Source organism: Sardina pilchardus, chromosome 9, assembly GCF_963854185.1.
Source record: "Sardina pilchardus chromosome 9, fSarPil1.1, whole genome shotgun sequence".
NCBI classification, from domain to species: domain Eukaryota; kingdom Metazoa; phylum Chordata; class Actinopteri; order Clupeiformes; family Clupeidae; genus Sardina; species Sardina pilchardus.
This window is the reverse complement of record NC_085002.1, coordinates 10,580,983-10,608,931: the sequence shown is the minus strand read 5'-3', so window position 1 is coordinate 10,608,931 and position 27,949 is coordinate 10,580,983. Positions and strand designations below refer to the sequence as shown.

The following is a 27,949-nucleotide window of genomic DNA, read 5'->3' as shown; positions in this document are numbered from 1 at the left end:
TCACACCAGGATGGTCCATTGCCTCTGCAATACAGCAATGCCAAACAATACAGAAAGGCAGTAACAAAAGACTTCTGTCTGTCAACAACGACTGGGGACAACTGTATAGCGATTTTCCGTTATGTTCTGGTTCATTTAAGTTTGTTTAAGTTTGTTAACGTCTATTTTCATTTACCCTGGGGCTCGTGGTGTTCCGGGAGTGCGGCCGGCACTTGGGGGAGCGGTATGCGTCGCGGTATGTGGTCCGGGCAGATCCTCCTGACTGGCAAGACGGAGCAGAACGTTCCATCTGCCTATGAACATCTTGGCCGCGTTCAACTACGTCTTTGCCAGAAGGGAATGGAGGGAATTTGTGTATTGTTGATTTGGGGTTGTTTTGTTAGGAATAAGAGGGTACTTATAATTTACTTAATGTTTAGTTAATTTATCTCTAGAGAAATGTTTTGTTATCTTTTCTATTGTTTTGTTGTTTTCTATAAGTTGATTGATTTTGATGGGATCCCTTTTAACAGCTATTAGTTTGACCTGTTTGTATATAAGTTTCCTTTTGTGCTCATTCTGTGGTTCATGGTGGAGGGTTCATGGTTTTCTGTTAAAGTTTGGGCATTGACACTTTCTTTTAATTTGGAATAAATCTAGTTTTTGTTGAACCCGCAATCCCGTGTCTCCGAGCCGACTGCTTGATCCCTCACATATGGCCCAAAACATTGTGAAGTCATCTGGTTCAGTTTTTATAGTGTACAGAACATTTAGCTACAGAGATTCACATTTCACTTATCCCTGCCCATCCGCTCACATAAGCCCCTTTCCCACATGACTTCTAGAAGTCACCCGGACATATTTACCCGGGTAGAGGCACGACACGGACGGTTCCCACATGAGCTTTATGTCCGAGTGAGATACGGGACCCTTCCAGAGCCACGCCCTAAAACCGCCACAGGCCAATCGTGGCTTAGCAACCCGTAACTAGGCAAGCAAAGCCTGGCAAGCTTTCGAGTTTTTGCCATGTTAACCTATGGAGACTGCATAACTTGTGGGCCATTAAGGGCATTTATTTGGATGTGTGGTGCCCCAGACACGTGAAATCACGGTGAAATAACATGTTGAACTAAATAGACATGGTATAGTTTCGAACACGTATTTTTCTAACTTCAAAAATGTGCATATTGCATGATATTTCCATAACCGTGAGATACGTTTCACGATGGCGGCAAAAAGTTCTGAACAGACATTCAACGAGACGTATGTATAGCCCGTCAGCAATTCTGTCTAAAATAATACCTATTTGAAGTACCAATAATGTTATATTGTCAAATATTGACGTTATGGGAAGTACATAGCTTAAACGTTATGCTAGTTTTGCCCCCCGCCTGTTTCATTCGTACTAGCCAGGAGGAACCATCGAAAACATCACGTACCTTCGACTTTTGCTTAAATAACTCATAAACGGTTTTGTTCAGAGCTGAAAATGCAACTGTATTTGACAGAGGACAGATGTAGGTCGCTATTGACAAAATATGAGCTTTCAGTGTGGTACGATGTCTTTGTAAATTACATTTGTTCAAAAAATCCTGTTTCTCCTCCATTGTAATAGACGTGCAGGGTGCGAAAGCTTGACAGGCGTAGCAACAGTAACTATGGAAGGCGGGACTTCTGGAAGGGTCAATTGTGTTCACACTAGACCCGAGTAGGAGCCGCGAGGGGTGGGGCAATGTCAGCACTTGCAGGGGGAGGTAGATGACGCTAAATAAATGCGTTGTTGTGCTGTTGCCTGGATGATGCGAACTTACATCAGATCCAAAACATCATGAAACAACATAACAAGTAGGTAGCTCACTAGTCAGCGGGAGCTAGCATAGAGGAAAAAATAGCTAACGCCAGGACCACAGTATTTAAACAAAAGCTCTGCTTCAACCCTGTCTGGTATAAACATCCAACACAACAAATTAATAGAAAATAATGACACACCTGGAAAATATATAAACAGCACACAGAGGTCTGAGGCTCCTTCCCAACTCCTACAAAAAGCAACAATGCTATATAACAGCGACGTTAACTATTAGCTGTTAATTGTTAATCACTATAATAACTACAGTATACAGTAATAAACAGCTAGTTGCAAACTAATCGACAACACTTAAAGCTATTCACGTAGCAGGTGCAAAAGCCAATTTAAGAGGCCATCGATAGCATATAGCCTATTCATCAAATGACCAAAGCCATCGAACAATTCAATTCCTTTAGGCTATTCATGTTGCTTTAGGCTTTTCATGTTCATGTTCATGTGACGATGTTTGCAAGGATAATCCTGCCTGTCCCGCAACAAACACAACAACAATGTGATTGCAGTTTAAATTTGTATTGTACGTATACACAACAAAACGTCACTGTTTTCTGTACTCCGGTGTTCTCGTCTGTGTTCATACTCGTAGGGCAATGATTATCGCTACCATGGCAATTTGTACTTTCAGCCTCGCGCTGCAAGGGCGCATTTATTCGTCATCGGTACGCCCTCCTCACTCTACCCAGAACTCTGCCTGGCCGCGTTCCCACCTAAGCGCACCCGGATAACATCTAGAAGTATTACTAAAAATAGAATAGAATAGAATATATACTTTTTTGATCCCGTGAGGGAAATTCAGTTCTCTGCATTTAACCCAATTTCACCGAATTAGTGAACACACAGCACACAGTGAACACACAGTGAGGTGAATCACACAACCCAGAGCAGTGAGCTGCCTGCCCAACCAGCGGCGCTCGGGGAGCAGTGAGGGGTTAGGTGCCTTGCTCAAGGGCACTTCAGCCGTGGTGGACTGGTCGGTGATCGAACCGGCAACCCTCCGGTTACAAGCCCGATGCGCTAACCAGTACACCACGGCTGCCCCCACTAGGGGGCTAGTAGGGTGAGTTCCGGGTAAGAAAATACTCGAGTTTTGCGTTCCCACATACAGTCACCCGTTTGACATCCGGATGTCTAGCTCATGTGGGAAAGGGGTTATAGGCTGTTTTCAGGTCCACACGCTAAAGGTCAGGCTTGAAGTTGGGTACCTTGAGGATGTTCAGAGAAAATGTGTGCTTTTGCCAGACCAAGACTATTTTTTTGCCTCCCTCTTCTTCACCAATCCTAATTCCTAATCAGCAACAACACCTAATTCCTAATCCTTAAAAGGAAAAAAAAAAAAGGCTATATATATTTAAAAAAAAATCTATCTATCTATATATCTGTCTTGACAAAATGCTGTGAATGAGTAGTTAGAGTGCTTCAGCTGAGTAGCGTCTACTCTTCCTGCAAAGTTTTTTTTTTTTTTTTTTGTCTTTTATGAAGGTAACTCTGGGGAGGGGCATGTGCCTCGAGCCCGGCAAGCCTTTGAAGATAATTAGGCTAATGTAGTTAATATGTTAGTTTATGATTAGTTACAGGCAGTTCTATCACTTAACATAGTAATCACTTGTAACATACACACCAATAGTGACTTTGGTGTGTAGATCAAGACAGATAGATACTTGTAATATAGAACATTTTGGATATATATTTCCAAGGGTTATTTTTCACACATTCAATACACATCAGAACTATTGTTCTATTTCAAGTGTTTCACTCATTCACCTTATCAGATGGCACAGATGTGGAAGGTGGTTGAGTTCATGGACAAAGGCACTGCCGTAGTGCCATGCAGCTGGCTGGAGAAGGCAGGGGAAAGCTGGAGGTGTTATTGGCCTGGCTCCTATGACCACTGGCGGCTCCAGAAATCTGTTTTAAACCACCTTCCAGACTGGGATGTTTATGATGACGTGAGGGTCTTGGTAGGCTGTGGTAAGGAAACATACTGCATTAAAATATTTTTTTAAGATTCAACTTGTTATATTGCACTAAGTCATGTCATTCACTTTCAGCGACATATGGCAAGGCCAAAGAATATTTGGATAAATGTTTGCAACCTGACTGCCCAACAGACATCCAGTCAGAGGCTGAAATTCCTGACAAGAGAAAAAGAAGGTAAAAAAAATTCTGTCCTGTCTAATCAAAACCGAAAAGCTCACAAAATGTAGCCTATACAAAAAACAACAAAAAAGTTTCAGTGTGTTCTGTTTACATTTCTGGTGTTCCTGTTGACCCACTAGCATGACTGTTCCAAAGGGCAAACCCACGCTACAATCAAGGTCGCAATCTTGGAAGAGCGGTAGGTGATGGAATTGAATTCAATTTGGACAAAATTCCCTTTGCCAATCCAAAATGGTGATATTCACCCCCACCTAATGTTTCCACAGCTATTCTCTTTTGAGTGCCAAGGAGTGTCCTTGCATCTCTAGGCAGCTCTGGGTGGTATACTGTCTGTCAATATTGACAGAAGCAGTAACTGCAACAAGATGGATTCCAAAAGTCGATGACCATTGCTTAAAGAGGAACTAAGCAGGATTGGCGATTTCATCTCTGGTTTCGGTTTCGGTTTTCGCTCGTTTTATGCTTGCATTTTCTCTGCAGAGCTTCCCCGACAGCTTTAGCGTGTATATTTATACATGTATAGGCTATATTTAAATACATCAATTGCAAGCGTGGTTCTTCATCTCAGACTTCCAGATGTAAACAAGGAGCGATCGTCTCCTGCAGAAAGTTGCATAGGGTCTCTTTAAGTTTGTCTTGTAGACTCATCTCCCCAGGCTCACTTTCATCAGAGCTGGATGACACACTAAAATCTTCGCTGCCTGCCCAGACAGCAAACTGACTCCGTAGCGGATCCGCCGCGGAGGTACCGCGACTTCCGGAACGGACCCGCGAAATGGGTCCGAAACTGCGTCCACTTGCACACTGCAGAATTGATTTATAAAGGTCTGAGTTGGAAAACAACATGTAGCCTGCAACAGAACACAGGCCTACTTAAATTAAAACTGAAACAATTTGAAAGAAATATAACATTTTATTGAGCTACAGGCAGACATTTAGTGAACAATAAACAAACGGAACATATAGGCTACATAAAATGTTGGCATCGACCTAGACCTTGGCCTCGTCCTGGGCCTGGGCAGCCCGGTTCACACGCCTCCTCGCCGCGCCGCGGTCAGCAGCCAGGTTGAAAAATCTGATAGCATGCCTCTGAGTGTCGGTATCTGACGTTGACCGGCACAGGCTATTCAGACGGACAGTGCCTGCAAGCAGAATACATATTTTTTTCAATATATTATGCATTAGACCAGGGGATGCCCGGTCACAAACAACTAACTGACTTGCATGGCAGAAACCACGCTCCAAATACACAATTGCTTATATAATAATGCTGATAGTTTATGTTATTGTGTGATTGCCGGTGTTTTGTGGTAACTGGCTTCCTATGTCAACTTGCTTCCTTGATGACGTTCCACGATTGATGACGTTTCTTCGACAGATGTGACACCTTGATTTGTCAACTTCCTGATATAAACGGGAGACGAACGAATACAAATATGCATGACATCTTTAAATGTCAAAATTGGTTGTAGTAGGCTACGTGCACTGGATCCGGGCTAACTGTCTGAAACTAGCACATACCGCAATGAATCTGCACTAATACTTTAACAAATTAAAATAATGGTTACGTCCCGGTTATAGCTGAAATATGCGGAATGGGGATTCAATTCAGCGTGGTTAAATTCACAATGCTAACTTTATGCTAATGTTATGCTACACATAAGCTATGAATTAGCATATACTGTAACACCCAATAAATAGCAACCAAAAAAATCGACAAACATTTTATCAAAAGCCTTCGACATGCATTTACGTAGGTAATGCCCATAGATTATATTTCAATGGCATATAACATTAATAAAATATAACTTGCACTTACATTGCCTTCTGGTATAAGCAAGCAGCCGCACTTCAGGAGAAGAGGATCCCAACTAATTCCTTCACACACAACCCAACCTGAACCGTTATTAAAGGCGCGTCCGCAGTGCGGATCCGTATGTGATCCGTTCTGTGTCCGCCGATTGAAAGTGCGGGCGTGGCCGATTCTGGAGGTGGGGCCGATCCTATTAGCGCAGCTAAAACGAAGCCGACAGTCAGGCGGATTTGCTGACAGTCAGGCGGACCGCCCCGGAATCCATTGCTGTCTGGGTGTATTGTCACTGACATCATTGTTTGCACTGTGTTGAGAAAGACTGTTCGCATAATGATGCCTCACAGAGCTCGCCCCTTTCAAAACCATATTTGACGCCTTTAATCATAATATTGTCTGTAGTGCTTAATATAATTCAGTGTAAAATTAGACATCATGTAGTCTGATTTTCACCATACTCTCAATTGAATGAAGATTGAACATTAGTCTGGGGAAGATTTGCTTTGATTCTACTGCAAAAGAGGCGTGATCAATGTGCATCGTTTAAATGACTCTGTACGAGCGGGGCTAGTTGGTAAATAGGGAGGTAGAGTGAAAACCACCAGCGCCCCAAGCGGTTGTGTTCCTATCGAAGAGCAGCTCCAATGTTAAGTTCCATAGGCCGACTTTTCAAATAAATACTACGCAGCTATACCAGCTATCTTATCCACCAAAAATATTTTTCAGTCTGCATACTGTAATAATCTATTAACTGTGAAAATATCAGACCCTATTTCACCTTATTAAAAAAAACACGTAATTGCTCGTTTCATTTCATAAATGAACTACACTACAAGTGACGTGACACCCTTCAACGACGTTATTCACCTAGCATGGTTTGTTTATTAGCCTGTTAGCTAGTTGGTTAGTTAGTAGACAATCACACTTACTGCCAGCTCTTGTGTGAGTAGGAGCACAACACAAGTTATCCCAACATAAAGGTAATTACCACGCGGTTTACATCGCTCTCTGTTATTACAAAAATATGTAAAGCCAGTTTAGCAAATTGCCGTTTTGATCAGTTGGAGATTAAGCGCCCAAACTGGTGACGTCAAATGCTACTGTAGCTACTGTAGTTCGTTATCACCATGTTACAAACAAACTCAAAACAATTAAACTGATCCTAAAAAATAAAGTATGACCACTAGAAGCAATAGAGCTGACCTAAATGCATAGCATACAGAAGGCAGTTCCCATCATGGGCCGAGATATATTTTTTCTAAAAGAAAATCCCATCCCCTCCCGCTAGTCTCTAGGAACGCAACCACTAGATGGCGATGAGATTACTTTCCCTCCCTATTAAACTTTTAGCCTATACCAAAAGCCACCGGTAGAATCGCAAACACGTCCTTCTGCTGTATGAATTGTTCCAGGGCAAGTTTTTGTTCTGTTTTCAAAGAAAACTTGCCTTTAACATCTTCTAAAACAGAAGTGACAGCGGCTGCTGCATAATTATCGTCACCTCACTGGCCAATAGCGTTCCAGGACTAGAGTATGGCCGTTTCTGATTGGATTCTGGTAATGAAACAGAGAAAGTAGACATGCTGGTATCAGAGACGGTTTATAAAGCGAGACGATTCATATGAGGGTAATTGAATTCTGGTTTCATTGTGACGCAACTGCCACTCCCATTTAGGAGGCAAACGGAGGTATTTATATGGGAGAAATAATTCTACACCTTTCTAAACCGATTATTTCGTCACTGAACACGCCCCTTTAGGAGGCAGGAAGTGCTGCTATTTTGTTCCATTGAAAAACCCCTTTATGATTCATCTTAGTAACTATACGATCTTTGCTGGTATCCAGCCTGAGCTGCCGGGCGAAATTCAAATTCCCCAGAAGTTCAGGCAGGGTTCACCCAGCCTAGACATCATGTAGAATACATGCAATGAACTGGCATGTGGCAGGTGAAAATGTAGAGTAGGTCTCGGGTAGTGATATGCCTTTGGAGCGTTAGGGTAAAATCTCCACACTGCCTTGACAGGAGATGAACCGGAAGATCTGAAATTAAACTAGAAATGTACATGTCCGAGGACCTGCAAGAGTGGGCTCGCAAAAATGCTAACTGTGCTAACAATGCTAACCAGGTTGATCAGCGAACTTGGCTAATGATTTCTAGCAGTTATGCTAAAAATGCTAATTATGCGAACCAGATTGATTAGCTAACTTCGCTGATGATACAACAGTTTGGCAAAGAAAATGCTAACCATGCTAGCTATGCTAACAATGCTAACCAGGTTGAGTTAGCTAACTTAGCTTAGCTTATTATGTCAACAATGCTTAAAAAAATAAGGCTGCAAAAATAAAATACCAAAACAAATCTTTTCCCCATTCATTTCAATGGGACCGAAGAACGGGAATAGGCCTACCGGGAAAATGTCAACCGGCAGCTATCCGACATTAACAAGCAATCTACACCGAATCGGGCCTGATTTTTTTAGTGTTGGAACGGCGTTGATATCTCAAACGCTCTAGGAGGCGGCGTTTTTAAAAAATGGGACAGGAATAAATAAGTATAAAACTTAAGAAGAACAATAGTGGGGCTTGCTTTACAGCAGCCCACTAGCAAAAGTGATTCAGCATGTCTCCTATTAAAAGTAACTAGGAAGTCAACAAAGACTATATATTACACAAACTATTCAATAGAATATTTTTTATTTTACCTGTATAACATTCAAGCCTGTCTATCAGCTCTTTGATGTTTAGATTGTTCTCCTTCAGCTCCTCCAGAAGACCCTGCATGCTGTTCTTGGCCCTCTTTTCTCTCCTCATGGCATTACTTTTTTCCCGCAGCAGTTTCCTCGGTCCCGTTGAGGCGTGTTGAAGTTTGAAGTTAATGTAGGAAAACAGACACGCAAGGCTAATAAGCGCTAGGCAAATAAATTGTTTCAAAGTGTGTGTGTTTGTGGGTTGAAGGACAGGAAATGATGGTCTCACAGGGCTGGGCCAGTAGGTAAGCCATTCCATTGTCTTCTTGGATGGACAGGTCACTGATGACGAGATGAACACCGATATAATTATAGTTACTGGAGTAGCAGCATTGTCTCATAAACACACACACACGTACCCTTTTCCCCCGAAGCCCAGCCTCTTCTTCATCCATTTGAGGAATCTGACAAGTTTGTTTTTCTTTTTCTGCTTCTCGCCTTTAATGATTGGTCGATCCTCCTCGGAGTCAATGTCATTGTCTTCAGAGTCAGGAGGGAGGGCATTCATCTCTGCCACCAGGTGGTAGGTGAATTGTTGAATTCAATTTGGACAAAATTCCCTTTGCCAATCCAAAATGGTGATATTCACCCCCATCTAATGTTTCCACAGCTATTCTCTTTTGAGTGCCAAGGAGTGTCCTAGCATCTCTAGGCAGCTCTGGGTGGTATACTGTCAATATTGACAGAAGAGCTGTAACTGCAACAAGATTGATTCCAAAAGTCGATGACCATTGCTTAAGTTTGTCTTGTAAACTCATCTCCCCAGGCTCACTTTAATCAGAGCTGGATGACACACTAAAATCTTCGCTGCCTGTACTGTCACTGACATCATTGCTTGCACTGTGTTGACAAAGACTGTCCTGTCCTCCTTCTCAGACTGCTCCCTGTCCCTTCTAACCAACTCCTCCCTCACTCTCTGCACCACCTGCAGCTGAACTCTTTCCTGGGCACGGAGCTGAGCTCCAAGTTTATTGGCTTGACTTGACTGCTCGTTCTTCCTCCTGACCCATTCCTCCCTCACTCTCTGCGTCTTGCAGCCGAATCTCCTGGGCTTGGAGCTGAGCTTGAAGATAATCAACTGGATTTGATTGCTCCCTCTCCCTCCAGAGCAACTCCTCCCTCACTCTCTGCACCTCCTGCAGCCGAATCTCTTGGGCATGGAGCTGAGCTTGAAGATTATCATGTAGACTTGACCTCTCATGCTATTGCGGGAGTCTCCATTCTTCGCCCAACCATCTATTCATCCTCATACAGCGTCCCTTTTGCTCTCTGTACAGTTTCCTCCATATTTCCTGGTCCCTCCTCCACAATCAGAGCGTCTAGTTCAGGGATGGGCAACTGGCGGCCCGCCTCCTCACTCAGTGCGGCCCGCGGATGATCATTTTTACTGTGATTAAAAATGCGTGTTTTTTTTTATTATTTTTTTACCGCACCGTCATTGTAATTATACTGTTCGCCGATAGATAGCGCCTCCTATGCAAACCATCTCGGGCCCTCGGACCTTTACCATCACTGAGGAAAAACAGTGCACACATAGAAGAAAAGTAGAAAACTCATTTAGAAAACCGTAGGCTACCTTTCAGTCAAAATCGGAAGCAGTGTCTGTTCATAGAATGGTAAGGCAAACCCATGTCAAGTTTTGCTAGAAACTATATCAGCCATGAAAGATTTAAACTTCAGTCGCCACTACATTACAACACCTTGCGAAAAGTTATCAGAAGTAGCCTGCCCTACACACACGGAGCTTCTCGGCCGCTGTCGTAGCCGACCTCAAATCAAAAGTAGGCTAGCCTACACTAACAATAGCGACTAATTGCCAGAACTACACAGGAATCCGTCTTTTGCTGTTTCGCTTGAGCTTGCCAAAGCAAAGAAGCTGTATCAGATGGCGAAATTGTTTGGGTGCGTAGTGGAGGTAAAAACTTCGAAACGGTATATTTGTCCCGACGCACGGTGATGCGCATAATTGTTGACATTCTAATAATGTCGAGGGGGGGAGCTGAGACAAATCATGCATGACTGCAAGTAGGCCTACTGTAGCTTACTTTTTGGCGTTGGATGAGAGTACAGATGTGATGGATGTTACATGTTACATCTGTAGGCCTACTCTCATTATGGACGTTAGGGAATGTCTATAAATTCTTAAAAATGGAGTGGGAGCATAAATGCATTGAATATGAGGCTTGTTGCACTTCATGATGGGCCATTGTTTTTCAATTCTGTGCCATCATTGAATGGTGATTTATGTGAGCCCTTTGCACTGAAAATAATACTTATCACTGGCTGTAAAATATTTGTATTTGTTGTTAGGGAGTCTATGTAAAATATGCATTTGAGCATGAAAATGGACATATTTCGTTCTTATTCAGAATTATTTTGCAGCATCAGATGTGCGGAAGTGCGCGGCCACATTTGGCCCTCTGATGGTGATGATAAAAAAATGTGGCCCTCTTAGTCATGAAAGTTGCCCATCCCTGGTCTAGTTGCTGCACCCTGATCCCAGTGTGTACAGCGTTACAGCGCTTGCCATGCCTGAAAAAATTAAATGCCTCATCATGTAATTTCTGGATTTTGACATGAGGTCAAGTTAACACAAATAGAGGTCGACAGTCCCGCCCCTCCTCCGAGAGAGCTGCTTGTCCGGATGTAAATTTCTCATTCATTTCTCCCATTGACGTCTGGAAAAATCCGTGTTTAAAGAGTTTTAGACCATGCCTTAGGCTAAACAGCTACGACGTGACTCATACTTATACAACACATCATTTCAAGCAAAAAAAACTATCAGAAAAACGAAAAAAGGCAAAGGTACAAGACTGTGTACATATCTTAAATTCCGAGTTAAAGAACTCAAATCCTGTGATGCTTTGCAAACGTAGTGTTAATTTTGTCACCTATTTTTAATTTAGTCATAAGTGACGAAATGTTCTTTTAGTCTTAGTCATATAGTCATTCAAATATCATTTTTGTCAGTCTAGTTTTAGTCGACTAAAAGTTTCATCATTTTAGTCTCGTTTTAGTCAAAAGAAAACTCAAGGTATCTTTGTCAAGTTTTAGTCAAAACATTTTAGTCTTTTTTATATAACAAGATACTTTTGAATAGGGTACTATCAGTCAAATAGTGTTTCAGCTATGTATTTCACACATCTCAATTTTCCCCCAATATCTTATGTCCACAGCAGTAGACCCAAAGAAGGCCTACGAATGTTTTACTCCGCTACACTAGATGGCGGTAGGCCTATGCGCCTAAACGCCATACAGCCCCAAACATTTCATATTATCTTCCATTAGCTTGCTTGCTAGCAAACTTTGCATCATCAGTGTAACTAGTTAAATAGTTGACATTACTTGCTGAATATTTCCGTATGGATATTCTGAGGGATGTTGATTTGTATATGAACGAGAGAAGCTGCAACTTATGTGTTGTGGCACTGGTAGTTAGTCAGTTAGCTTGCTAACTCTAGCAGAAATCTCCGGTGTTCTTGCATGTAGTTTGGTGTTGCAGCCACAGGATTGCAGCAACAGCGTGTAGCTAGCCTACAGGAAAGCTGCTGTCCACTAATTCATTTGGACTATTTTGAATGCGTAACAGGTAGATATTCTGTCTTCTCATTTTGTAGACGAAAAAAAATAGAGATTTTATCTTAGTTTTTAAATCATGCAAAACATTTTAGTCTCGTCTTTTTTCGTCAACAGTAATGCATTTTATTATAGTCTAAGTCAGCGTTTCAGGACATTGGTTCAGTCTCGTCATCGTCTCATCTTAAGGCTCTGGCACGCTCCTGCGTCACACGCACGCGGCATTGGACGTTGACGTGCGTCATTTTAGACGCGTATAAGAGGCATACTCCAATGTCTGTGTCCTGAATGCGCGCCAGCCGATCAAGGTTAGCGCCTGCGCACTACGAATTAACTGTGATACTCTGGGATGTGCGACCACTGAACTAATGGAAACTAATGGGTTAGCTTATGGCTAATATCTATAAGAAATCCCATAGAGATGCTAACGGTTAGCATAATCGATAAAAGTGTATATTTAGAGCGAACTTCAGTCCATTTACACAACTTGGATTACATAGGAGGTCTTTGTTTACAACTGACTATTAAGATACTAAAAGACTAATGTTTTGTCTCCATGTAACAACGTTAGCGTGTAGCGTGTTTAAGTGTTCTTCTGTCTATGTTTGCTGCGTTTTAAGCGTTGTTTCTGATGCTCTACCTACTGGAGGGGCGTGTTTACGGCAGTTCCGTTTCACACATGCGCAGTCTATGCGACGCATGCCGTAAAAATGACGTAATTCTCGTCACGCGCTCACCAGTGCCGCGTGACGCAGTCGCGGGACCATGCCAGAGGTTTAAGTCTCGAAAAAAAAGGTTGTTGACGAACATATTTAGTCTCGTCTCGTCTGGCGAAATTAACACTAAAACGTACACACATTTCCAACATTTGCAGCCTAACGATAGTTTAACATTCCATATTAATCTGAGAAAAGAAGATGATTACTTCCTACCGTTTCCATTGAGTAAATTCAACTTTCAAGATGAGAAAACGAGGTATGAAGCAGTCCGAGACTACGGGCTAGAACCCCAAATGTAAATGATTGGTTGAAACGCTACTCGATTCTGATTGGTTTACATACTCGGATACGGTCTTTTTTCGAAGATCATGTCAGGTAAGTTGGGGCATTTGATTAGCGTCCGTCAATTGATACTACAAACTGTTGTCAAACGTAACATACAATTATTATATCATTCTGTACACTTGTCAGCTAAATTATAATTATTATTTAATTATTTTTTTTTTAGTTTAGTTTAATTCTTAACTTTTAATGGAGCCCCTAGCCATTCCCAAATATATTTTATGCGCCTTAAGTAACCACATGCATGTGATAAATAAAACTAGTATTGAATTGTACTTATATAATATTTGTATCAGGTACTCTGGCATCATCCTTGGGACCTGCCCCTGCCCCTACCCCAATCCTTACCCCTGCCACAGGCTGAGCAGCTACACAAACTGCCTCTGAATTGTTAGGTAAATAATTACACATCTTTGTTGAAGTTGAATTGAAATTTACTGAAGTTGAATCTTGAAATCTACTAAAATGGACTAAAGAGCTCCTGGAAAAAACACAACATGTCTTTTTGATCGTAAAGATTTTGTATAAAGTTAAGGTTTTAGGTTTTAGATTTTATTTCACTGAGGTTGTTACGGTATCTAATTTTTTGTAAATTCAGTTCTGAATACCATATCAGCTCATTTCTTTACCGCCAAACTGTATTTTTATGCCTTTTGGGGCCATAGTTACTGTGTGTTCACACCGCCAGCGACTTGAGCTTCCAAAGATTCCGGAAGTCATTCATTTTCAATGGAAGCCGGCTTCTCTCAGCTGCCAGCAGCGACCAATCCTTCGGCGTCGCGTTTTGGGCGTCTTGAGTGACTAGAGAAAGTTGAAAGTGGTTTAACTTTATGGTAATGAGCTATGACGCGGTTCAGCGACCAAACGACTTTCAACGAACATAGAATGCTACTACTGTACGTCAGAGCGGCCAAAGCTTCCAAGCTTCCCACGGCGTCCTTTACAGGGCGTCCAGAGCGATTTTGGAAGCTCAAGTCGCTCTTGGTCTGAACACACAGTTAATGTTTTGTTTAATCACACACAGAATTTTTGTGTCTTTTACTTATCACTAATACATGGTTATTTAATAGGGGCATTTTTATCTCCCCTCCTCTACAGATTTGCCATCTCAGGTGGAATTTCCTTCCTCTTCAGATACTGGTAAGACTTAAAGGGACACTTCACCGATTAGCATTAAGCTTTGTATCTTTAGAAAACCAGTCATTTTTTTGAATGGTCATGCATCATTCCCTCAGTTTGCCTTGAGGTGGGAGAAATACAGATTTCAATGTTGGACTTCCTGCTTTCAATGATGTAAAAATCATCATTTTACATCATTGAAAGCAGGAAGTCCTATTCATGGGTTTCATTGAAATCCGTATTTCTCCCATCTCAAGGCAAACTGAGGGAATGATGCACGACCATTCAAAAACATGACTGGTGACTTTTGCAACACAGAGGGGCTTGCTCAGCTGGTACAGGTGTCATTGTAGCCACACACACACATTCTCCCTCTTTTTTAGGCATGAGCTGCAGCACCCCATCCACAGATTCAAACAGCTCTGTTGGAACTTTTCTGTAGAATGCCTACCTGGTCTGCCTCCTGTAGCTGAAATGTAATTATTATTTTTTTTGGAGACAGCAGCAAGAGACCTCTCTTAAAAATGTGTGATTGTCTCCAGTGTTCTCTACACAGAGTATGTTTTATTTAAAGCTATCCTTACAAATGTCAGTTTTAGACTTCACAAAATGAAAATGTGTTAAATCATGTCATAGTAAATAACCTTCTGTTTTTCCATAATTTAGCTTTCAAGTATGTGTGGACACAAGATGCCCCTGCTCGTTTTATTTTGATGGAGGGGAGTCTTTCATTTTGAACATGGGGACTTTTTTTAATCCACCATTCAGTTCTCCGCGACTACATGCTTCATTTTCTGTTTTCTGGGTAAGCACTTAGTGTTTCTCTCTAAAGAAATTCAAGTTCTTTGATTTTAATTGTGTTCAGTTCACAGTTCATAGAAAAGTGAACTTCATAGAAAAGTGAATTTCATCTCTGAATCAATGTTTTTCACTAGGGCCCCGATTCTCCCATGTGCGTAAGTCAAAAATTGCGTATCTGCCGTGTAACTTGCTAAGCGCATTCAGCGATGCCATTTGCACACTTATTTACGCGCCTGTGTTCGAGATACGCTCTCTTGGTGGAGCAACCTCAAAATGTGGGTATTCTCAGTCAAAACATGCCTTGCGTGCAATTCAAGGTGCATAAAAATTGACTTAAGCGCCCATCGGAGAATCAGGGCCTAGATTTAATGTGTGCTTAATTGTACTGTATGTTGTGTTTCCATACGAAAACAGCACATCTATTTTTAACTTTTACCGGGTGTTGGAAGCCCGCCACCAGGATCATGGGAGTGATTTCAAATGATCATATAACAAATTCCGCATGGCATGCATGGCATGCATTTCTGGCTCTGCTGGAGCTGGACAGCATTGAAGGCTTCAGGTGCCACCTGTGTCAGGATGAGCCCAAGTAAGAAAATGAATACAAGGATCTACATTTTTGGCCTCGTAAGCAAAGGCTTGCCAACTCCACCTTTGTTTATCTGTCTTAATCAATGCTGTTGTCATCGATGCATGCTCTTTTCTGTATTCCTTGTGGGGGGTTCTTCTTTACTGCTCTTTACTTCTTTACTATTATTAAACTATTTTGACTAAAGTGATCTTGACAGAGATGTATTGAAATGGCATCAGTTTTCTGAACATAACTGTAGGGGTGTATAGTGTAGTGTGCAGTTTTGGGGTGCTGTGGTGGTGGGTGAAATGAATGGTTATTTTCATTCAATTGCAACTCTGTTATGTTCTCCACTAATTCTCACTTAAGAGAGCTTGTTATGGATGGCACAACACTGGGCTACCACCAGTGGTACAAAATGGATCTGCCACCAGTGGACAACATGTATTTGGGAACAGGAAGATAAGTATACTGTATATGGCTTTGTAAATGTGCAAGTTTGTTGCGTCTTTTGCTTTCATGTCCAAAAACCTCTTTAAATCGTATAACTTACTACATTGTGTAAAACACCCTGAGTACGAAATGCACAAAATGAATTGCTTCGCTTTCCCTACATTTTACTGTATTGTAATAGTGTTTTCTTATTTGAGTACTAGGCACATGGACCGGGTCCTCATTGCCTCAAAAACACTGAGGGATATGTTGTCCCAGTATAGCCGGGGTGGCTGTACTGAACAACAATTTAGGGAGATGGAGGCTGAGGCCAAAAGGACAGCCAGCTTCCTGTCTCCACGACTGGAGTTTTTCAGCTGTGGCAGCCATCAACACCAAGCGCCACAGGCCTACCGGTGCCTCCTCGCTGAGCTGTCCAAGTCGTCACCAACGTGTGCACTGTTACACCCCTGTACCGACTTGGACAGCCTCCTTGAAGATGTCTCGAAGGAGCAATCAGGGAGTATCATTCACCATTCAGCCTTGATGCATAAATTGCACTTGCATTGCCCCCTGCTGTGGCAGGTATTGAGTCTTGATGGCTTGAGGAAAGAAGTGGTTCCCCTCATTCGAGCAATGTATAGGGTGGCTAAACAGGCTTTTGACGGTGTGGGAGGCCCGGTCACCTGCCCTCCACAAGAAAGCACTCTGCAGTACTTCCCCCACCTCCCCATGAAGAGGACCAGGGGCAGGTTTCTTCTAGACAATGGAAGAACAGAGGGTCCTCCAGATGGATGCAGGAAGAATATAGGGCATCATTCAACCCTGATTCCAGGGATTTTTACTCTGTTCTGTGTCCATGGTAAGCAGTCTTACTTGTAAACCAGGAAAGTATGAAAAATATTGTTTGTTCAGTCTCATCAGTAGGAAAATGTGTGTCTTTGTTTAGAAAGTTGTTTCTTTTACCTTTCATACAAGGGGCTCTTCAAATAGTTTTACATATTTTCACTAAACTGGTCATTAACACATACCATTATAACAATGAATACTTTGTGTATTATCTACAGCAGTGGTTTTCAAAGTGGGGGCCGACAGGGGGCGCTAGGGGGGCTGCAGCAAGTTGGATGAAAATATAATGTACATGTAATGTATAATCATAAAATATTTCTATTATTCTATGTATTGATATGAAATACCATTATAATAATTTGTTCTATACCGTGCTTTTAGGGATGTAACTGTTATTGGTGTAAAGGTAAACCATGATAAAAATGTTGACGTTAACAATTACCGTATTCATTTAAAATGTCATTATTATCGCGGTTGATAATCACGGTCTGGAAACCGTGTGTTAATTTGCTTCCAGCTTCATCCGGCCTGGTAGGCTACTATGATGCAACATTGGTAGGCCTACCCTACTGATTCTGTTGTCTAATTTGATGGATTTAACCACGATTCGGATTAAGGTACACCTTTTAAAAGGCGGAACATTTTCACCGCAAACGTGCGCTGTGGCTGTCATATTAAGGTTTTGCTTGTGACGTTTTGGTCACGTGATTCTATGTTCCATCGCCAACTGGTAGGCAAGCTGGCGAGTCAATGCACTGAACCTTCGTTGCATGGCTAACCTAACTTTTTCATACATTAATTTGATTAACAGGCTAGATATGGCGATACGCCTAAGCACACTGCCGCCTTATGGAACAGGCACAACAAGTCGGCATATTTTCACCTTGTTTTTATACACATGACACGAGAACACGTCCTCCCCATACATGTTCTGCCTTGGATCTTAAAAGCTTCTTTTCCACCAGGCAGTAGGTACAGTTCAGTTCAGTACGTTACGTTACGTTTTGGTACGGTTCAGTCCGGTTTGTGTACCCACTACTGTATAAGATTGCTGGCTGTGCTCCATAGGGCAGCATTATCATATCATTTAAATAAAACTGTCATAAAAATAAATACAGTGGACACATAAAGCTGCTTTATTTGTTTATGTTGCTTATGCTACTTGTTGCTGTCTTCGTTTGGTGGACATTATAGCTTAGCTCGCCTAATCAACCTGTCTTCTTAAGGTAACTGTTAATCAGACTTGCTAGACTTTTATTTACAACGGTGTCTTACTGGAGTAGGTAGGTAGTAATCAACATTGCAGAGCTTGAAGACGTGCTTTATAGCCAACTGTAAGCTAGATAGTTTACTAGAAACGTTTGCAAGTATCCATCTGCTGATGCAAAGGCTAGCAAACTAGCTTAAAGTTAAAGTGACAGACGTGGCCACTGGCTATCACGGATTGATGCTGATATAATAGCTCTAACAACAACTTGGATTTGAAACACGCAACTTATAACTTGGGTTCATGTGACCCAGTTGTGGTTTATGTTAGCCTACAATTACAAGTCATGTTTTGGTTCACTGTAGTTAATAGTTTTGCACGTCATGGATGTGAGCACCACCAGGTAGGTTAGTTCTGTCATTTATTTGGCCATGTTGTGTTATGTGCTACGTTTTGAAAAGACAGAAACTATGGTGCTTACAATTATGTGACCAGTTTCGATGTAATTACACGTTCGTAAATAGTAAAAAAAAAAATAATGTTTGTGTTGGAGTGTCAAGATAAGATATTGTGGCATGGGAAGTAGCTAGCCAGTAAAGTTACGTAGCTAGCACAGGCTACCAGATGCATGACAACACGAGGACTCACTAAGGGTACGTTCAGACTTAGCGTCTTTTTCTGACAAAAGAAGTTGTGCAGACCGTTTTCTCATCTTGAAAAAAAAATCTGCCAGCGTTTTTATTCCAAAAGCAGCCGGAAGCGTTTTTTTTATTGCGATAGGCAAAGTGACTAACGTACGTGTGGAAATAAAATATCGCGAAAGAGAAAAATGGGGCTGACTATTGCTTTTATTATGTTGTGGCAAAGTTGTGAAATCATGTCAAACATTTCAGACACCTAAAACGAGTCTCTCGACCGATGTTCTGTCACCTTCACCATTTTTTACCTGTTGTCATGGGAAACCACAGGTCTTGTTAATCCACTTCTGATTGGTCAGTTGTAAAAAAGACAGCATGACGTAAGGCGTTTTTCCGCCAGAAGTTGAACATTTCTCAACTTCGAGCAGCAGAAAAAAGACAGTTGCAGTCGCGATTTAAAAGAAGCCGGCAACTTTTTTGAAAACACGGTCTCCTTCATAGGGTTATAATGTAAAACAGACGCCGGCAGCTGAGAAAAAGACGCTTAGTCTGAACGTACCCTAAACCGCTAGTTAATCAAATAAGATTCACCAACCTGACAGACAAACAAACAAATGGTACGCAAAATCTGTGTTTCGATCATAAAAAATACATTTCGGAGATATTTGTAAGCGTCGTAACTACAGTAGGCCTATGTGTAACATAATGTAACCCCGCTGATATGCACGGTTCTGCCTACCACCAGAGCCCGTCTACGGAGAGCCTTGCCACTCGTATTAAGTCCCATTGTAACGAATTGTGGTTGCAGTTCCACCAGAATTCCACTGGGGGTGGTCGCCTGAGTGCAGAATGAATGGGAGTCTATGGAGCTAGACGGCTAAATTTGGCTCTTTCACCCAATTGTCGTTGAGAGATCTCAGATTTGATTGTAGTTTTTGCAAGTTCAACATAGGTTATAGGTCAAAAGTTGAATGAACGAGTACTTATGTCCTTAAGATTTCTTACAGGTTGAGTTGTTGTTGCCCATACCATGCTAGCATTCTGTTAATAAAGCTTGAGTGTATGACGTCATTTACATTTTAAAAGACGTTTTAAAGCAAATAAGTGAATTAAAAAAATCAAACACCACGCAATATGTAATTTCTTTGCACCCCCTTTCGAAAACAACATTCAAATTAATTGACAAAAAATTATATTTTGAGAAAAGTGGATTTTGAGGGGTATTGCGCCATAGACCTCCATGCATTCTGCACTTCAAATGTGAGCGCCTCCAATGGAACCAGCGTGGAACTGCAACCATTTCAAATCTGGAAGTATAACGACAGTGGCATTTCTCCCCTTATTAGACATTTTCTGCTACCACTCCAGTTGTAAACCAACGGTCACATGACAATTTTAGGCATTATGACGTTCGTGGATGCAAAACCTTAATATTCAGTTGTTAAGTCCGACGTCACGGACCCCGCAGCTATTTTGTGAAAAGACGTTTATTAGCGCAGCCAGACGGGTTTTGCTACTTGTAAATTTTGTCATCACCACCTTCGTTTTAGCAGTTTTAAAACGAAATCGCAAACTTTAACAAAGTAATCACTGTAGCTATGCAGCCAGATGATATATGAATGGGTAACGTCCAGGCTTCCGCGAAAAATATAGATTTGATTAGGTTGAGGCAAGTCCGTATAAGATGACAATTTTCTTAAAGGCTAGTCAGAATAGCGGAAAATAATAGTTTATTTTACTGTCTATGGAGAATAACATGTGAGTTTGAAAGCCGACCCGGAAAACGATTTATTATCCCATTATTACATCATCACTTAAAAACCGAATAGCCACTCTGCGTCTTTTTATGTACATTCATATTAAATCCATTCTACTACCGTTATCAGGAGAATATCATAACGTTTTATTTTGAGCACTGGTTGTCACTCATTGGATACATATAACGGATACCAAACTCAAAGTCATGATAGAGTAAGTTAATAGGCTACCACGCCAATTAAACATGACCAAGGAAAAAGTGAACGGGACCACACAATGCATGCTACTCCTAAATCATAGAATTTAACATTGCAAGACACTTATCTTTTCTATGACACCAGAAATATTTTCTTTACCTTATTAGTTTTTGAACATTCATTTTATGTAATGAAAGCATATATCCTTGAACTATGCATGACTTTTTTCCAAAAACCGAATGAAACCTAATTACGTTCACGTGACACTCAATTAGACCTCAGGTATTCAAATTACTGAATATGTTTAGCTATAAGTAATTATGCAGATCACAAAATACTAAGCCATTTTCTGTGTGTGTGGAGGGTTGAACACCAACTTTGGTTGAATACAAAAAGAACGTGATAATTTTGGTCACTGTAAACGTGTAAAACCATTACATCCCTAAATAGTGTTAATATTGAAAAGCCTATAAAATAAATAGATTTTCACATATAGGCCTATTTTATTATTTCTACATTTGCCGTATCGTTGATGGGTTCAATACAACATCATGCAAAAGGGCGGCCTTGGCCACGATCTAGTGGTATTTGGGGGGCCTTGTCATGGGAAAGTTTGGGAACCCCTGCTGTAGACAGTATACTGTAAACCTGAAATTAAACATTTTAACCCGGAAGTTTGATTATTCTCAAAATGGCACAAAAGTGCAAAAGTGATTGATTTCTCCTTGCAGGGTCACATGTGTTTTAAAAGAGAAGGTATCAATGGCACTTTATAAAAACAATAAAAGAAAATCCTAGGATTTCAGACCTCTCACCTGCAGCAGGCCTATTCAAAAAGCCCATTCAACTTAATTTGTATTTGAAAGAGCCACTCACTAAGTCTGACTTTTTTCCAATTTGTAGTAAAACTTCAAAACATTTTTAAATGTTCTTTTTACTTATATGGAGCCAACACCGTTGTTTTCAAGGTACACAGTTCAAGTCATACCCTGCGATCCATTTGTATCGTAAGTCGCCCGCCCGAGTTGAAAAGTGTAAATTACCCAGCTTTATTGCTGCATTTTACGGAGGAACGCCCCCTTTACCTCGGAGTACTTGCGAGTACCCCGCGTTGGGCTTACGACCTGTCGACAAACATGGCTGCGCATAGTCGAGATGAGATGATGTGTTTTCTTTGTATTTGTACCGTGTTGGTCGTTTTAATGACAATGGAATGATTTAATAGCCTGACGAGCCAGACCCACATCAAGATGTAGGGTCTGGACACTCACCGTAGACAGGGCGCAATCGGAGGGGTGGGATAAACAGTTGTCTTTCAAATTCCCTCCCCGCAATAGGATAACGCTAAACGAATCATCTTCTTGTTTTCAAGTAGCAGGATGCGTAACCTTCCCTCTCCACACAATAGGATAACGCTAAACGAATCATCTTCTTGTTTTCAAATAACAGGATGCGTTACCGTCGCAACGTCTGGTCGCATGTCAGCAGTGATGGGCAAGCTACTTAGAAAATGTAGTGAGCTAAGCTACCAGCTACTCTGTATTAAATGAAGCTTAGCTACACAAAAGCTACCTAAAGACAAAATGTAGCAAGCTAAGTTACATAAATTTCACAAAAGTAGCTTACTACATCAGAAGCTACTTTGTAATTTACAAAACAATGAACATAAACCAATAAAGTGAACCAGCTTCATGACATGTCAGTGATATGGCAATGACCCAGTCATAATTCAGCATATAAGATACAGTAACTTAATTATCTTGGTGTACACATGTGGGCTATAACATATGTTCAGTTCAAAAACAATAACCAAAATCAATTTGAGAAAAACAGGCTCCATGTAGTGAAAGGAAGGTAGGGCCTATACTGAGCGAGTGTGCATATGTGGTCCAAATTAGATTTGCCCATTTCTTAAGTTTGCAGGATAAACTTAAAGCTACATTTTTAGGGTTACTCAAGCTCTTAACTCTATATTCTAAGTATTTCATTGTTGGGTGGGTTTTCACCTCTATAAGCTTCACCTCTTGATTATCACAGTTTTATTCCACTTGGCTGAAATGTTGGTGCTACGTTTAAAAGTACAATTAGGCCTACCCATTCAGTTTATTTTTACCACAAGCTATATTAAACTTGTGAGCTCCACAAATGCTCTGGAAAATGTAGCTTCTGTAAAAGCTACAGCACTACATGGTCAAAAAAACAGCTAAGCTACTGAAAAGCTATCTGCTTCAGAAAATAGCTACGCTACCACCAAGCTACTGAGAAATGTAGCTAAGCTAGTAGCTTCGCTACAAGTAGTGAAGCTACTGCCCATCACTGCATGTCAGTCACCATTATGTTAAGCCCACCCACCGACTCTATACACGCTGTGATTGGAACGCTGGTGCTGGGGGTTCTCAGCTCCCTGGCTCAATGGATCGTGCCTAGACTGCCCCGCCAGCCAAATTACATTTGCTGCCGCTAGGGGCGTCTAGATTTCTAGGCTAATGATTTAACACACTAGAATACATTGCTGCCTCAATCCGGTCAACAATTCTACATTTAACGGTCTAGCTGTGCGTGCAATACAATGTAATGATTTGTTTTAGCGCAAAACGATAACAATGACTAGCTAGCCTCCTAATGCCCATCTAGCTCATTAGAAATGTGACGGCACTTGTTGAAATTGCTCAAAAATGTTTTATTATTCATTCACATTGACCATACCCAACAAGGGAGAATGAGGGACATCTTCTTGTGTTCTAGACAAATGTCCAGCACTAAGAGACAGTTGCTGTCCTGGTGGCATCCATGTTCTTTCCCAAAAGACTGCAAACTCCAGCGTTCACGCTAGCCACTAATTCTCACATGTCGGGCGGGTAAACGTACGAGACTGACAACACTAAATGGAATGCGGCATAAGCTAGATATATTCATAGTGTGTTTTTTACCTTTGACTTTTGAAAATCATTTTTTAAATAGTTGTGTTTACACTGAATTATAGTGAAATGTAATTTCATTACATCCACTTTACTCTCATATAATTATTGTGGAGGACCTCTAGAATATAACCATATGTGCCACTTTTGCATAAGGTATAGCAGACTGCCTCAAAGTGCCTGAAAAGGCCCCGGATGTCCAAGTGTTAAAATGCACATGAAAATATTGTTAAGAGCAGCTTTAATGTGGCAGTCTATGCATATCGATATCTCTAAATAATGTTTTAGGAGGCTTGCTTTCAAAGGGTTATCATATGTGTGCCCAGTTTTCCAAAAGGCATCATTACCAAAGTGTGTTCAGTGGAGGGGATTGATGCACTGTAATTGCTCTGTTTTGGTCAGTGTGTTATGCTGTGGGTTGAATCTGTCAAGCACACTGAGAAGATGAGAGGGAAACGCAGTTAAAGATTCTGGCAAAAGGTTGTTACTATCTGAGCCCAGGCAGTCAACAGCCAGTTCAGTGGCACTCTTCCCTGTTGCGCTCCTGATTATCCAAAATGCTCTTTGGCTTGGTCTTTGTTGGCCATTCTATAGAAACATGCAGGATTTTTTGAGCACATATTCAAAATGGACAGAGGGCCATGTGAGCAATTTGCACACCCAGGTGTAGTTATAGCAGACACATGTTGGTGTGCATGTTGTGAATGCTTACAGCCCAGTCAAATAAAAGCTTTTTACAATCATAAATCCACCTGCCTGGGCCTGGAAGTATTATGCAAAGAAGCTTTTTGTATGTAATTTATCCATTTTTCTGGATTGACAAAGAGTCTATTAAGTTGGAATCACAGACTATACCTTTAAGAGTAGGCCTAGTTCTGTCATGTTTATATCTCATATTTATTGTACCTTTATCAATCAAACTATAAAAGGAAACATTACAATTTATGTAAATATGTTTTTTGTTTGTATTCTCAGTGTTTTATTTTCTGAAATTTCACCTTAAGAGGCTTTTTTACATATCTGCTATGCAAAAAGATGTCACAAAATGACATTTTCAAAAAATGTTTTAATATGATGTATTCTGGTTGCACAATAGCTCTGCTGTAGGTATGCCATGATATGTTTTATTAAAATAAAATTAAATTGTAAAAAACAATAGGAGCACAGACACATTAATAGTCTGTTTATAAATAAACTTTATTGTCTGCGTAAGAGTGGTGAGTGGTGACAGAGCTGACAGTGATGATTGAAGCCTCATGTTCTGCTCACATATCCCTCAGGATCTTAACCCATGATCTGGAGAGAGCAGAGGGAGAATATCAGAAGGTATTCTAAGTGCTGATTTATTGTCTGTATTCAGATTAGTAATCTACAGTCAGATTTCAGTGCAGTGACTCAGGAAAGGACTTAACCCTGAATCAGCACCAAGACTAGACGGATTTCAGAATTATCTGATGTATTACTGTATGTTGTGTGTTTTTGTCTGAATTTGCATCTGTGTTTATGTACTGTGTGTGTGTGTTTGTGTGTGCATACTGTAATGTGAATGCGAATGTAATGTGTGTGTGTGCATGCATGTGGGATTGTGTATGCATAGACTGTAATGTGGGTGTGAATGCTATGTGTTTGTTCGATCTAGTGTGTGTGTGTGTGTAATCTAGTGTGTGTAAATGTGTAAGAGCTCTTACGTTCTCCATCCAGCCGATATAGGCGGACACACGAGTGAAGACGGTGGGCTTGCGGCTCTCATTGCAGGCTCTGCCTGAGACAAAGCTGGTCACTCCATGGACGTAGTACCTGCCACTCAGCTGACAGTTCAGAGGGCCACCGGAGTCTCCCTGAGAACACAAACACACACACACACACACACACACACACATAACATTACAGCCATGAACAATCTAAAGGCAACTAACTAATCAAAATGCACTTTGATGAAGACCAGTGCTGACAAGTAAAAACATGTAAAAAGAATAACATTGAAAAGAATAAAGGACAAAATAAGTCACAAAAAAGAAACTGTAGGTAAGAGCGCCCTCACCTGGCAGCCAGAGTCTTTTCCGCCTCCAGCGCACACCATTGTGGTCTTCGCATTGCCACCCCACCAGCTGCCACTGGAGCAGGTCTTATGGTCAACCACGGGCAGGTAGGCCTGCTTCAGCTGCGCAGAGAGGTTACCACCAGCTAGAGAGAGAAAGGATGGATATTGGGATTACAGATTACAGGTGTTTAAATATACTGCAGGTTAGTCTTATGTGCTTATCATTCAGTATTGTATCAGCTCTCACCAGTATGAATGGACCTTTTCATGTTTCAATATCAATGTGAGTATCATGTCAAAAACATTAAGGATGATGTGTACTGTATTTGTATGAATATGTGTTGTTTTCTTTACTGTAAGTGCATTGTTCAAATCACAAAACATATTTTCACAGCGAGCACATCCTCTGGACGGAATGCTTACTGGGTCACTTTACTCTCTTGTAAATGTTTCATCTAAATGAACCGGAGTAAGAGTGAATTGAACTCACTGGTGGTGCGTCCCCATCCAGAGATGTAGCAGGGGTGGTTGTGGTTCAGAACCTGGCCAGAGGGAGGCAGGTTGGCCAGCTGCACATAGTTGTTCAGAGTGACCTCTTGAGAGAGACGCAGCAGGGCAATGTCATATCTGATAAAACCCACACATGTCGTATACACACACACAGACACACACACACACATTATTTAAATGCTTTATGACATAAGGCAAGGAGGCAACACTTTAATAACAATTCTGGAAATGTAAAGGTTTACATCACTGACATAGAAATAGTAAATAATCTATCAAAATAAATAGATGGGACTCAAGAATATGACAATGTTATATTATTATATATTATTATTATAACAGTGTTATATATATTAGACATACAAAACATAATTAATTGCAAAAGTAACTCTAACCTACTGTGTTTTTGTTAACAGTGATGACTAATTGAATACCATATGGCCTGATCATTGCTTTTGTCGTAGGTGTAAAACGTGTGGACTGACCCGGCGGCGACCTGGTTGCGGTTCCAGTTGGGGTGGATGTGCACGTGGCTGACGGAGACGTACTGCTCACGACCCTCGTTGCTGTTGAGGTTGTGCTCTCCCAAGACCACACGCCAGGTTCTCTGGCTGCACAAGGCAAGGGTGTGCAAAAAGCAACAGTAAGTACAACAACTACTACAACAAGAAAAAGAGAGATCATGCCTTCTGCCTCCCTCAAAAAAATATATCACAAACATACACACACTTACTCACTCTCACCCTCACATAGCCATGTACACATGCATATCCATAAACTCTCTATCACACACACACACACACACACACAGAGTTGCTGTACCTGTCCACACAGTGGGCAGCGGTCATCACCCATCCCCTCCTGACCAGGGAACCTCCACAGGTGTGGTGGTAGTTGCTGCCAGACTTGAACTGCAGAGAGATCTGTAGGGCAGATGGGACACATGAGGGCAACAGAATGTGGGTTACAGACCGGAGTGCAGTTTTCTAGAGCCTTACTCCAGATTCATACTGGAAGAGTCTAGAAGCAATTTAGCGTTGGAACCACGGAACATTAGTTCAATTCAATGATTCAGTGATTTGTAGAAAATGCAAGTGAAATGCTGGCTGTAATAAAAGGTCATCTCAGTGAAGAGGCTAGCTGGCCCTGCCTGCAATTGGTATTGCGAGTGCACAGAACCACACGTATCCACTCTCCCAGCCAGAGGGAGATGTGGATTAAGAGTCCTTTGGGAGAAGACTGGGCTGGTGGCGGTGTGGGAATGTTACCTGCCAGGGCCAGGAGTTGGGGCGGGCCACCTCGCCTCCCACAACCCTCTCCAGGGACTCCTCCAGGTACCGAGCCTGGGGCTCCTCCTCAGCCAGCACTGGAGAAAGATAGACGGGGGAAGGGAGAGGAGAGAGAAACGAGAGAGTGGGGTAGGGGATTGAGAGAGATACATGACATCATTTTATCAAATCACAGATCAAACACAACTGCTGACCGCTAGTGGAGGGAATTTTGAGAAGCTTGACCTAGCAACATCAACAAAGTATGCAACATGTACATAACATCTACAATACATGAGGTATAAGGGTATGCAACAACTTCAAGATAGATCATGTTGAGAGCCCGGGTCAGCCTCTGTGTTTTTCAGGAGAACATGCTGTCTTACCGAGCACAGAGAGTGCAGCAATAAGTACGACCTTCAGCATGTTTGCAGCCTGGTGAGACT

The 27,949-nt window shown here is 41.5% G+C and overlaps 1 protein-coding gene across 1 annotated transcript; it reads right to left on the bottom strand.

Annotated features, from left to right (window-relative positions):
• LOC134092153 (elastase-1-like) lies at nt 1-27,929 on the bottom strand. Its single transcript, XM_062544946.1, has 10 exons — nt 27,890-27,929; nt 27,504-27,601; nt 27,058-27,158; nt 26,721-26,846; nt 26,219-26,355; nt 25,729-25,871; nt 25,370-25,525; nt 19,017-19,073; nt 176-262; nt 1-24 (listed from the first exon to the last, which is right to left on the bottom strand). Exons 1-10 carry the CDS (start codon nt 27,927-27,929, stop codon nt 1-3), a joined length of 969 nt encoding a protein of 322 aa, XP_062400930.1.
• Nucleotides 27,930-27,949: the final 20 nt, after the last annotated feature.